This window comes from Rhinatrema bivittatum, chromosome 3 (assembly GCF_901001135.1).
Source record: "Rhinatrema bivittatum chromosome 3, aRhiBiv1.1, whole genome shotgun sequence".
In the NCBI taxonomy this organism is placed as follows: Eukaryota; Metazoa; Chordata; class Amphibia; order Gymnophiona; family Rhinatrematidae; genus Rhinatrema; species Rhinatrema bivittatum.
The window spans coordinates 18,679,220-18,692,255 of NC_042617.1; the positions used below are offsets into that span (position 1 = coordinate 18,679,220).

Genomic DNA, 13,036 nt, shown 5'->3' on the forward strand with positions numbered 1-13,036 from the left:
TTCATTCCCATCCTTCAGCCTTTAGGGACCCACAGTGTTTATCCCATGCCCCTTTGAACTCTTTCACTGTTTTTGTCTTCACCACCTCCTCTGGAAGAGCTTTCCAGGCATCCACCACCCTCTCCATGAAGAAATATTTCCTGACATTGGTTCTGAGCTGTCCCCCTTGAAGTTTCATTTCTTAACCCCCTGGTTCCATTGTTTCCTTTCCAACAGAAAAGGTTTGAAGTTTGTGCCTCATTCAAACCTTTCAGGTACCTGAAGGTCTGCATCCTATCTCCCCTGCACCTCCTCTCCTCCAGGGAGTAGATATTTAGGTCCTTCAGCCTCTCCTCAAGTCTTCCAATACAGACCCCACACCATTTTGGTCGCCCTTCTCTGGACCATCTCCATCCTGTCTCTATCCTTTCTGAGATATGATCTCCAGAACTGAACACAGGTGAGGCCTCACCAAGGACCTGTACAAGGGGATTATCACCTCCTTTTTCTTACTCAGTATTCCTCTCTCTATGCAGCCCAGCATTCTTCTGGCTTTAGCTATTGCCTTGTCACACTGCTTCACCATCTTCAGATCCTCAGACACTATCACCCCAAGGTCCCTCTCCCAATCTGTTCACTTTAATCTTTCACCCCCCATCACATACAGCTGTTTTGGATTTCAGCACCCCAGATGCAGGGCTCTGCACTTCTTGGCATTGAATCGCAGCTGCCAAATCCTCGAGCAAGCTTTCTTAAATCCCATCTCATTCTTTCTACTCCTTCAGGTGTGTCCACTCTGTTGCAAATTTAGTATCATCTGCAAATAGACAAACTTTACTTTCTATCCTTTCTGCAATGTTGCTCACAAAGGTATTAAACAGAACTGGTTTTAATACCAGTCCTTGTGGAACCCCACTTTTACATCGTTTTCTCTTCAGAACAGGTCCCATTTACCATCACACGCTGTCTCCTATCCGTCAATCAGTTTGTAATCCACCACCTTGGCGCTCACTCCCAAGCTTCTCATTTTATTCACAAGCCTCCTATGCGGGACCGTATCAAAAGCTTTGCTGAAATCCAAGTAGATCAGATTAGTCTGCCAGGACCTTCCCCTGGTGAATGCATGCTGCCTCAGATCGAAAAGCCTCACTCTCCTTTCCTTCAGCACAGTCTCCATGCATTTTCCCACCACCGAGGTGAGACTAACCAGCCTGTAGTTCCCAGCCTCCTCTCTGCTCCCACTCTTGTGAAGCGGGACCACCACCGCTCTTCTCCCATCACTCGGCACCACTCCCGTTTCCAAGGATCTATTGAACAGGTCCCGCAGCGGAGCCGCCAGCTCATCTCTGAGCTCCCTCAGTATCCTGGGCTGAACCTCATCAGGCCCCATGGCCTTGTCCACTTTCAGTTTTCCCCAGCTCTTCCCATATATTCTCTTCTGTAAACGGAGTTTCGTCTGCTCCACGCCCCTCCGATGTCTTGTTAACTAGTGGCGGTCTTTCTCAGGCAACTCTTCCTGGAGGCATTGTGGAGAATCCTTTATGTCTGGAGCCTAATCACAGCCTTGTGCTGGGCTTAAAATGAAGCGACAGTCAATCAGATGGGATGGGTGTCGTCAGCGTCACAGAGGCGCTCTGGCAGAGACCCTCAGGCTGACAAGGCCTAAACCAGCAGCAGTGGCTGTCGCTGTGACACAGTATTCAGCAATGTGTCAGCCATATTTGGCATGGGCTCCTGCCGCTCCTCTGCCTAATGTGGGGGTTTGCTCTCCTTGCTCACTTCTGAATGAAGGGATTTCCATAATGAACTTGTGGCTTTGCTAAGTGTGAGTTAGAGAAATCCCTCACCTCATTCACACTCAGGGAGAATAAAATTCTCTCTCTAATGTACAACTGCTCTGTGTAATTTATGTGCATGTGTGTAAAGCTGTACTTCTGCATAAACTCTCACCCATGCAGACATGCACGCACACATTTACCTCTCTCTGCGTTCATAAATTGGGGATTACCCACTCTAAAATCCGCAGGAGCAAACGCTCTCTTTCTTATACCTCCTGCAGATTCCCTGCAGCCTTTCAAACGTCTGCCGTGCGTGTTTGTGATACTCCAGGGCTGCACGATCTAATAGGGACCCGACAGTTCACGTCTCAGGACTGAAGAGTCAACAGGAAGATGTCATCAGACTTCACGTTTCCCTGAGGGGTTTTTTTTTTTGTATTTGTGATTTTTTATTTTTTTTTAAAGAACAGATTCCTAAAGCAAGTACAGACTGTGACTTGAGTGAAAGCGCGGCTGGACCCTGTTAAGAGAACAGTGACCTCCAGTGGCAGTATTTCCTTCTGCCCTTCGCGATGTTACTGTTGCCTGCATCAGGGTCACCGGTCACCTGGCTGGGCAGAGTCCCAGTCGCCATCCTGGTCCTGCGGGAACTTGTAGGTTGCTGATAACCTTTTCTTGAACCAACATAAGAAAAATCCCAAGATGTGGCAGTACATACCGTAAGCTTTTCCCGGTCGCGCAGGCCCCTCAGTGTCGCGCCTGTGAAAGGCGACCCGCGTGACCTGGAAAGTCCATCTTGCCAAGCTAACACGGAGCCACTTGCTGAGCCAGCAGCCGTCGGCTGGCCTTCACTGGTAGGTTTGGCCATCTACTAACATTAAGTGTACACTGGAACCAGTAAGCATTCGCCGTGGTAGGGAATTCCCCGTGGCGCCTTTGCGCTGGATCCTCTTGGACAACTCACGCAGCAGGCCTGTATTTTTTTTTTTAATCTCCTTCTCCCTCTTTGTTGCCTTAGACGCTGCTGAACGAGTTAGACCGAAGCATGGGGCAGTACCGGGAGGAGGTGAACCTGAAGACGGCAATAATGTCCTTCATCAACGCCGTACTGAACGCCGGAGCGGGCGAGGTGAGTCGCGGGTCTGGAATTTGGGCCCCTCTCCTCCGTCGCTCTCCATCCATATCTGCAACTGAAAAAGATAGAAACGGCGGATGGGGTTGGGCCATAAATCTGGTGGACTGCTCCTGGCCTCTTGGGTGATAGCCGCACTCCAGCCTGGCGGGTCTGCTTGCTGTCACCCTGGAGAGCAATGGGGGTTGAGAATTATGAACAGATGGGACCCCCGCCGGCTTTCCAGGGCTGGGTTTATGGCAGTTGCTGATATTACTTGCCCCTTAGGGCCATTTTTTCCACCTTTTTCTTGTCTCAGAACAATGAAATGCATTCAGGTTATAGCAAGAGACATAACCCCCCTGACATATCCAGAGAGCATAAATATCTTGAAAAGATGCATGTGTGCATAGTTTGTATGAACAGTATAGTGATATGACATATGAGAATGGACTGGAGTAGCTGCCAGCGTAAGGACCAGTTGTCCTCCAGTTGCTCTTGTCCACTGGGTCACTGCAGGCCTTGCTTGATCTCTGGCCGTCTCACTTCCTTGCTCTCCCAGATGTCCTCCTTACCTTTCTCGGGTGTGTTTGATCTCTCCTTGCTTGATCTCTGGCCGTCTCACTTCCTTGCTCTCCCAGATGCCCTCCTTACCTTTCTCAGGTGTGTTTGATCTCTCCTTGCTTGATCTCTGGCCGTCTCACTTCCTTGCTCTCCCAGATGTCCTCCTTACCTTTCTCGGGTGTGTTTGATCTCTCCTTGCTTGATCTCTGGCCGTCTCACTTCCTTGCTCTCCCAGATGTCCTCCTTACCTTTCTCGGGTGTGTTTGATCTCTCCTTCCTTGATCTCTGGCCGTCTCACTTCCTTGCTCTCCCAGATGTCCTCCTTACCTTTCTCGGGTGTGTTTGATCTCTCCTTCCTTGATCTCTGGCCGTCTCACTTCCTTGCTCTCCCAGATGTCCTCCTTACCTTTCTCGGGTGTGTTTGATCTCTCCTTGCTTGATCTCTAGCCGTCTCACTTCCTTGCTCTCCCAGATGCCCTCCTTACCTTTCTCGGGTGTGTTTGATCTCTCCTTGCTTGATCTCTGGCCGTCTCACTTCCTTGCTCTCCCAGATGCCCTCTGTACCTTTCTCAGGTGTGTTTGATCTCTCCTTGCTTGATCTCTGGCCGTCTCACTTCCTTGCTCTCCCAGATGCCCTCCTGTACCTTTCTCGGGTGTGTTTGATCTCTCCTTGCTTGATCTCTGGCCGTCTCACTTCCTTGCTCTCCCAGATGTCCTCCTTACCTTTCTCAGGTGTGTTTGATCTCTCCTTGCTTGATCTCTGGCCGTCTCACTTCCTTGCTCTCCCAGATGCCCTCCTTACCTTTCTCAGGTGTGTTTGATCTCTCCTTGCTTGATCTCTGGCCGTCTCACTTCCTTGCTCTCCCAGATGCCCTCCTTACCTTTCTCAGGTGGCTTGATCTCTCCTTGCTTGATCTCTGGCCGTCTCACTTCCTTCTCTCCCAGATGCCCTCCTTACCTTTCCCAGGTGTGTTTGATCTCTCCTTGCTTGATCTCTGGCCGTCTCACTTCCTTGCTCTCCCAGATGCCCTCCTTACCTTTCTCAGGTGTGCTTGATCTCTCCTTGCTTGATCTCTGGCCGTCTCACTTCCTTGCTCTTCCAGATGCCCTCCTTACCTTTCTCAGGTGTTTTTGATCTCTCCTTGCTTGATCTCTGGCCGTCTCACTTCCTTGCTCTCCCAGATGCCCTCCTTACCTTTCTCAGGTGTGTTTGATCTCTCCTTGCTTGATCTCTGGCCGTCTCACTTCCTTGCTCTCCCAGATGTCCTCCTTACCTTTCTCAGGTGTGTTTGATCTCTCCTTGCTTGATCTCTGGCCGTCTCACTTCCTTGCTCTCCCAGGTGCCCTCCGTACCTTTCTCAGGTGTGCTTGATCTCTGGCCGTCTCACTTCCTTGCTCTCCCAGATGCCCTCCTTACCTTTCTCAGGTGTGTTTGATCTCTCCTTGCTTGATCTCTGGCCGTCTCACTTCCTTGCTCTCCCAGATGTCCTCCTTACCTTTCTCAGGTGTGTTTGATCTCTCCTTGCTTGATCTCTGGCCGTCTCACTTCCTTGCTCTCCCAGGTGCCCTCCGTACCTTTCTCAGGTGTGCTTGATCTCTGGCCGTCTCACTTCTTTGCTCTCCCAGATGCCCTCCGTACCTTTCTCAGGTGTCTTTGATCTCTGCACTGTTTTGGTGCCTATTACCTCTCCCGATAGGTGATTCCAGGCATTCATCATTCCTTCTTTCTTCGTACCATGACACCCTTGTCCTGCAGCTTCCTTTTGCATAGAGATTGCTGCCTTCTCCTTGTTATATACCTTTTTTTTTTTTTTTTTTGTGGGGCTTCAGCTTTGGCTTCCAGTCTCACTCATGGCAGCCGCTTATTTCCTGTAAAGGGGTGAATTTTAGTGTCTGTGGATTGCATGGAACTGGTACGGCTAGGGCAGCAGCGGTGTAAGCTTCTCCGCCCAATCTCCTCGCACATGCCCTGGCCTATCACGGGGCCTCGGCTTCCCTTGGAAAGACCAACCCGAGGGACGAGTAGCCCTTTCTGTCTTCATGTCTGTCCGGACCCTCCAAGTCAGGATGATGGGTTTTTTAAGGATGCGGAGGGGTTGACGTTTGGCAACGAGCCCAGGGATCACGACCCACTTCACACAACCTCCAGAGGGGCCACCCTGTCGGTCGCTTTATCCCCCCTGGGTAGACACGACCACCTGGCGTGGCTCGGTTGAATTGAATGGAGCCAAGTGCCGGATTATCAGGGCCCCCCCCAGGACCCCCCAAGACCCAACGGCAGGATGAACAGGTTTACATGGATTCAGGAGGATGGGAGCGGCTGAGCAGGGGGAGCTCTCGCACGCGCAGTCCGTTTCAGGAAGGACAGAAAGGGTAGGAGGACCTTAGCTTTATCAAGTCTGTTTTTAAATTCCAGCTGAATTGTTTGAGAAATTAGGGACCGGCTTACTAAAGCTTTTCTCCCATGTTGCTTCTGTGGGGCTGAAGCGTTCTGCGCTCAGCAGCTCGGGGATAGCCCGCCACTGAATAAACTCGCCTAGGGTCAGCCAGGCCTCTCTCGGGTAGCACGCGTCTGACATAAAGCCCCACTTGCCCTCCCACCTTCGGCTTGCGTGGCTGCCTTTTCCCCGGGCAGAAAGTTACCCGGGCGAGTGGGAAATGCTTGAGTAAACAGAGCCCGTAGCTTGCTAGCGCCGAATGCCAGTCTGGATGAAGGGAGGCAGTCGGATTACCCAGGCATCGCTCTCCTCCTGTCAGGTGCATGCACCCGGAGCTGCCAGCGGTTCCTTACGGGGGGGAGCGCGAGGGGGGTCCCGTGCATCAGCTGAAGGGAATGGGAGCAGCCCCCGGGCGCTTAGGGATATTGCTTGGGCTCTGACCGGCGCTTCCCCGATCGTTCTGTGCAGGATAACCTGGAGTTCAGACTGCACCTCCGCTACGAGTTCCTGATGCTGGGGATTCAGCCGGTGATCGAGAAGCTGAGAGCGCACGAGAACGCGACGCTCGACAGGTGAGACTGACAGAGGGGGGATCCCTGCTGACGGGGGGGGGGGAGAGGCGGAGGGGGGTGGATTCCGTGCTGAGACAGGGGGGAGGCTGTGCCCTTGGGAGCCGGTGGGATTCCTAGCCGGCGGCTGCGGTGGAGGGTCAGACCCTTTTACTTTGCCTAGCGCTGATATCCCGTGACGGGTTTCGCTTTCTGCAGGCACTTGGACTTCTTTGACATGGTGAGGAACGAGGACGACCTGGAGCTTGCCAAGAGGTTTGAAATGGTGAGTGTGGTGCCCGGCGCCGGGGGGAGGAGGCTTACGGGGCTCAGCTGCCCAGGCTGGCGGTGCAGGTCTCCCGTTGGGGAGGCAGCTCAGCCACCTCGTGCAAACATCGCTCCTGCACGGGTAACAACAGCCCGAAGAGGAGGCCAGCAGGAGCTAACGGCCGGGACCATCGAGAAACCTCTTACGCGAATCCCTGAGCTCGGGCAGGCCCTAGGAAGGACCTGGGATTCGCTGCGGTTTAAGGATGTCTCAGCCGTATCGGGCCTCGTCCGGAAGCAGAAAACATTGGAAAGCATCTGAGGGGCACTCGGACAGCTGAACATTTAATGTTTTCAAAATCTCTTCTCCCCCACCAGGGAACGGGGCTGGAAGCGGGCAGTTTGTTCTCTCAAGCACACTTTTTTTTAATTTAAACACAGTATTATATTAATTCAGAGGGTGATCAGCTGATTCCAGTAATATCAAACAATTACTAAAATAAGAGACACTCATTAAAAAAAAAGAAAAAAAAAAGGAGTGTAGGTTAAAGTATCATCTCCCCAGGATTATAAAATGTGGGCCCAGTGTTTCCAAATTGATTTTTAAGAATTTTATGGTTGCAAATGAGAAATGAAACCCACCACTCCTTATGCACGTAGCAATTCACACAGAGCTTTGTAATAGAGCAGGTGAAATTCCCAGAAGTATTCAAGTTTTAATTCCCATAGAAAAGTATTCACGCCAGCACAGCTGGAGATCCAGGTCTCTTCAGCAGACCTGGGCAAGGATCGCGAGCTGTGTTTCGACTGGCGACGAACTGCACCTAATGCTCCCCCTTTCTCTGCTCGATAGCCCCAATCCCCGTGGAAAGGATTTTGAATAGAAAGTGAACCACTCCGAGCACACATTTCAGCAGGAAGGGTAGAGCTATTCCTATCCACTTCCGAGACTGGGATAATCCCAAACTCTCGTCAGTGAGCTAATATTTTTTAACAGCGTCCCATCACTTACGGGTCCATATTCTAAAGATGCACACAGTTAAAATCAGCTGTCTACTGCGTAAATCTAACGGGTATAAGATGTCCCCCTGCTGTCAGGATAAATCTTCTGCACGTGAAACCGCTGTGTGTATAGATTTAGCCGGGCAGAAAAGGGGCCTGAGGTGTGCCCAGAGTAGGGTTTTTTAAATGTAGCTGGTTAGCACAATATTGAGAGCTATCCTCCTATGTAGTCACCCAAATAGCCGGATATTCTGCTGCACATTTAGACGGTTACGTGCAACTGAATATCTGGATAAAGATTACCATGGTATTGTAACTCAGTTATCTTTAGCTGTTACGCAGTCTCTGTATATGGGCTTCACAGGGCACATCTTCACACATTTCATCGGGAAGTTACCCTCACAATTTTCCTCCGAGTCCCCTTTGTTTCAGAGTTCATTCTGTTTGGAACCACAGAGCTGAAACGAACTATCCAGCGCTGTCCACGGCAATGCAGATGAGCACCCCCTCAACCGATCGATCACGAAACATTTCGTGACCTGAAACGAATGGCTGCCTGGTTTGCAGGGCTGCACCATCGATGCAGTGAATTTGTTAGTATGCAGACCCGCAACATCCTTTTGGTCCTCCCAACGTAAAACAATGAGCATAGGCCACCCGATAACAAAGACAGCACGAGTAGGGAAAGTGATATATACCAGAGAGGGAAGCGGTTATGCCAGGGCGAGGGGCAGGGTGAGGGAGAGGAAGGGAAGGTGATTGATTATGCCAGTGATGGGGAGGGAAGGTTGTTTATGCCAAACCCTACCTCACAACCCCTGTCCCCAGGCTCGGTTAGGATGGGCCCTGAATAAATGGGTCTGAGGAAACCGAGAGGTCGATACTCGGTAAGCCGGTGAGGGACACCTAATGTTTGGGTGGATACTCAGCGAGACTTGCACAGGCAGTGCCCTCACTGAATATACCACGCGTGACTCGGTATCCGGGTAAAGTTAGGGCTGTTTTTCCTCCGAGCACACTTTATGCAGGATCGCTGGCTGAAGCTCAGCCTCACGCCCAGAATGCCTCCAGCCTCGCCTCCTTTTTTTCTGGATATTTTTTTGCGCCCACAAAAATCTATGCTGTTGGCGGGGGGGCAGAATATCGAACCTCGGCTTCTGTGTGCGTAACCTGAAAAGTAATGTTGGACCTCCAGGAAGAATAACAGGAGAGAATGGAAGATGCTGGGATTTCAGAAACTGGGCCCAGCTCCTTACCTTTCCCTGGGGGGGGGGGGGCAAATTTAAAGGGGGATTTTCCTCAGCTGACCAGTTTACCCATGGGAACCCCCCTCCCTTTAAAACCTGCCCACCTCAGCAGCCAGATGCAGCAGGCATTAACTGACATAACAGCCCCCCAGGTCCTGCGGCCAGGGCAAGAGAATGTTAAAGAAATTTAAACCGAAGTCTTTAAAATGCACCCAGATTTCACATTCTTAGTGCCCTGGGCAACGGGTCCATGGAATAACTGCCCGTGCCCTTAACACAATAATGCCCTTGTCCGCAGCTGGAAACATCTGTCCTTGCTTGTAGCCAGGTCTCACTTCACAGTGCCCAGTGCCTCGAGCAGCGTCGCTAAAATATTTTGGAATTGATAAGCTTCCTTTTAACTCAGATACAGTTACGGCCTCGCTCTCCAACGATAGCGGATCAGAGAGTTCTGTGCACGCCCGCTCCTGGACCGGGGAGGGGAGTCCCTGGTCCCCCATCCTAGGGGAATGCATGTCAGGGTCCAGTACTGGCAGGGTGCAGAGGTGCGATTGCGCCGTGATGAGATTAAGCTCTGTGGGGCTGATGCATTAAAAATGTGCCAAGCCCAGGCACCTCTCCTGGGGGCGCCATGCAATATTTAAATTAGGGCTGGCGCTGTCGAGGAAGGCGCTAGGGTCGATTGCACGCGCCCAGCACCTCCTTGGCAGCGGGCATCCAGGATAGGTCGGCTGTCCGCGGGTTAAGAAAACGGACGCTGAATTTATCAGCGTCCGTTTTCCTGACCGGCGCATAGCCACCAGGTTCGGAAAACAGTCGCTGGCTATCTGAGCGTCTGTTTCCCGGACCTGACTGCCAGAACCTTTTTTTTTGTTTAATTTTCTTTTTAAATCTTTTAAACTTTTCGCTCCTCCAATATCGCCACGATATTAAGTCGGAGGATGTACAGCAAAGAAGTATTTTCTGCTTTTCTGTGCAACTTTTTGGGCTGCTCAGAAATGAACACCTGCTCCGGGCAGCCGATAATTTCTGAGCATAAACAGGTGTGGATTGGACGCACCTTTTTTTTTTTTTTTGCATGTGGGCTGAATAGCTAATAGCCTCATTGACGTGCATTTGCATGTGATGAACGCCATTAGTTTCCCGGCACGTTGGACACGCGTTGTGGAGGCGCTAATCCCCTTATAGCATAAGGGGCAGTGGACGCGCCTGCGCAACGCACATCCAACCGCGGGTTAAACGGCGCGCTTGGCGGAGCGCATTGTAATGCATCGAACCCTGTGTGTTTAACAAGCAAGCGAACAAGTATTCCCTGTACCTTTAAGGTGCTTCTTCTGAAGGCAAAAGTTGCTTTGGAAAAGTGAGGCCTTCAGGCTGCCTGTGTGCGCGCTTAGCTGCTGTAGCTCACTCAGGACCTGTTTCCGACAGATACTGCTTATTTGGTTCTCAGTTACTGCAGAGTGGAAATTGCATACAAAGGCCAGGATGTGTTTTGATCCGGGCAGGAATCGGCACCCTGTTGCTGTTCCAGTTTCTCCCTGCAGTAACTCGAATGCATTTTTTTTTTTTTAAGAAAAATGTGATTTCGACCCATTAAATCAAACGGATATGAGCTTGCGGGTCTTAAGCAACACGAGCGGCCCAAAAGCGCGCCGTTCCCTCTGTCTGAGAGGGCTGGCCGGGCAGCTTTCCGCCTCTCCCATTTTTCCCTCTCTCTCTGCTTTGACTCACCGCAGATCCACATTGACACCAAGAGCGCCACCCAGATGTTCGAGCTGATCAAGAAGCGGCTGAAACACACGGAGGCGTACCCCTACTTGCTGTCCATCCTCCAGCACTCCTTGCAGATGCCCTGTGAGTACAGCCAGGCCTTTCCCTAACCTCAGGCCGGAGGACGCTGCGGGCACTCCCGGCACTTGGAATCTCTGTGTGTTTTCCTTAAAGGGGCAGTACCAGGGAAAACACGGGGGGGGAAGACAGTGGCCGGCGGTGACCTCCTCCTTCTGGGGTTCCCTGGTCCCTGCTCAGGTGCGGTCAGTATCCACTGTCTGTTATCCCTCTTCCCCCCCCCCCCCGGCCTGTCTAGCCCCGTCGTCGCAGTAACCATCCTCCAGATTTTCAGGACAGGCTAATCCAATCCTGGCTTTACCCCACAGCGCTTGTAGGGATCTGTAGACTTGCTTTTATTTAAGGAAATTAACGAGACCAGAGCTGCGAGGCCATGCAGGCAGTTGGGATAAAACCAGGACTGCCTCACCTGCTCTGAAAATCTGGAGCCAGTTGACAAACCTAGCAGGTGTCTGTGCTGGGTAACTCCCAGCAATATGAAACTTAAATGAATGGTGTCACTGCTGCTGCTCCAATTCACATCTGTACCCCATGTACCCATCACACTGGTACACATAAAGCATGAATACAGCACAGACAGCTGAAGAGCACATCTTCATCAGAGCCCCATGCAGGTGTGTCACCAATACATGTAAAGCATGAATACAGCACGGACAGCTGAAAAGCACATCTTCATCAGAGCCCCATGCAGGTGTGTCACCGATACATGTAAAGCATGAATACAGCACAGACAGCTGAAGAGCAGATCTTCATCAGAGCCCCATGCAGGTGTGTCACCGATACATGTAAAGCATGAATACAGCACAGACAGCTGAAGAGCAGATCTTCATCAGAGCCCCATGCAGCTGTCACCGATACATGTAAAGCATGAATACAGCATGGACAGCTGAAGAGCACATCTTCATCAGAGCCCCATGCAGGTGTGTCACCGATACATGTAAAGCATGAATACAGCACTGACAGCTGAAGAGCAGATCTTCATCAGAACCCCATGCAGCTGTCACCAGTACATGTAAAGCATGAATACAGCATGGACAGCTGAAGAGCAGATCTTCATCAGAGCCCCATGCAGGTGTGTCACCGATACATGTAAAGCATGAATACAGCACAGACAGCTGAAGAGCAGATCTTCATCAGAGCCCCATGCAGCTGTCACCGATACATGTAAAGCATGAATACAGCATGGACAGCTGAAGAGCAGATCTTCATCAGAGCCTCATGCAGGTGTGTCACCGATACATGTAAAGCATGAATACAGCATGGACAGCTGAACAGCACATCTTCATCAGAGCCCCATGCAGGTGTGTCACCGATACATGTAAAGCATGAATACAGCACGGACAGCTGAAGAGCAGATCTTCATCAGAACCCCATGCAGCTGTCACCAGTACATGTAAAGCATGAATACAGCATGGACAGCTGAAGAGCAGATCTTCATCAGAGCCCCATGCAGGTGTGTCACCGATACATGTAAAGCATGAATACAGCACAGACAGCTGAAGAGCAGATCTTCATCAGAGCCCCATGCAGCTGTCACCGATACATGTAAAGCATGAATACAGCATGGACAGCTGAAGAGCAGATCTTCATCAGAGCCTCATGCAGGTGTGTCACCGATACATGTAAAGCATGAATACAGCACGGACAGCTGAAGAGCAGATCTTCATCAGAGCCCCATGCAGGTGTGTCACCGATACATGTAAAGCATGAATACAGCATGGACAGCTGAAGAGCAGATCTTCATCAGAGCCTCATGCAGCTGTGTCACCGATACATGTAAAGCATGAATACAGCATGGACAGCTGAACAGCACATCTTCATCAGAGCCCCATGCAGCTGTCACCGATACATGTAAAGCATGAATACAGCATGGACAGCTGAAGAGCAGATCTTCATCAGAGCCCCATGCAGCTGTCACCGATACATGTAAAGCATGAATACAGCATGGAGAGCTGAAGAGCACATCTTCATGAGAGCCCCATGCAGGTGTGTCACCGATACATGTAAAGCATGAATACAGCACGGACAGCTGAAGAGCAGATCTTCATCAGAGCCCCATGGAGGCATCATACTGATACATGTAAAGCATGAATACAGCACGGACAGCTGAAGATCAGATCTTCATCAGAGCCCCATGCAAGTGTGTCACTGATACATGTAAAGCATGAATACAGCACGGACAGGTGAAGAGCAGATCTTCATCAGAGCCCCATGCAGGTGTGTCACCGATACATGTAAAGCATGAATACAGCAC

The 13,036-nt window shown here is 51.0% G+C and overlaps 1 protein-coding gene across 1 annotated transcript in view; it reads left to right on the top strand.

The window, feature by feature from the left end:
* DAAM2 (dishevelled associated activator of morphogenesis 2) overlaps positions 1-13,036 on the top strand; it is a 443,570-nt gene that overhangs the window by 234,735 nt on the left and 195,799 nt on the right. The window contains exons 7-10 of the mRNA XM_029592931.1: positions 2,776-2,886; positions 6,339-6,442; positions 6,638-6,704; positions 10,671-10,788. Coding sequence (XP_029448791.1) covers positions 2,776-2,886; positions 6,339-6,442; positions 6,638-6,704; positions 10,671-10,788 — 400 coding nt within the window. The remainder of the gene's footprint in view (positions 1-2,775; positions 2,887-6,338; positions 6,443-6,637; positions 6,705-10,670; positions 10,789-13,036) is intronic.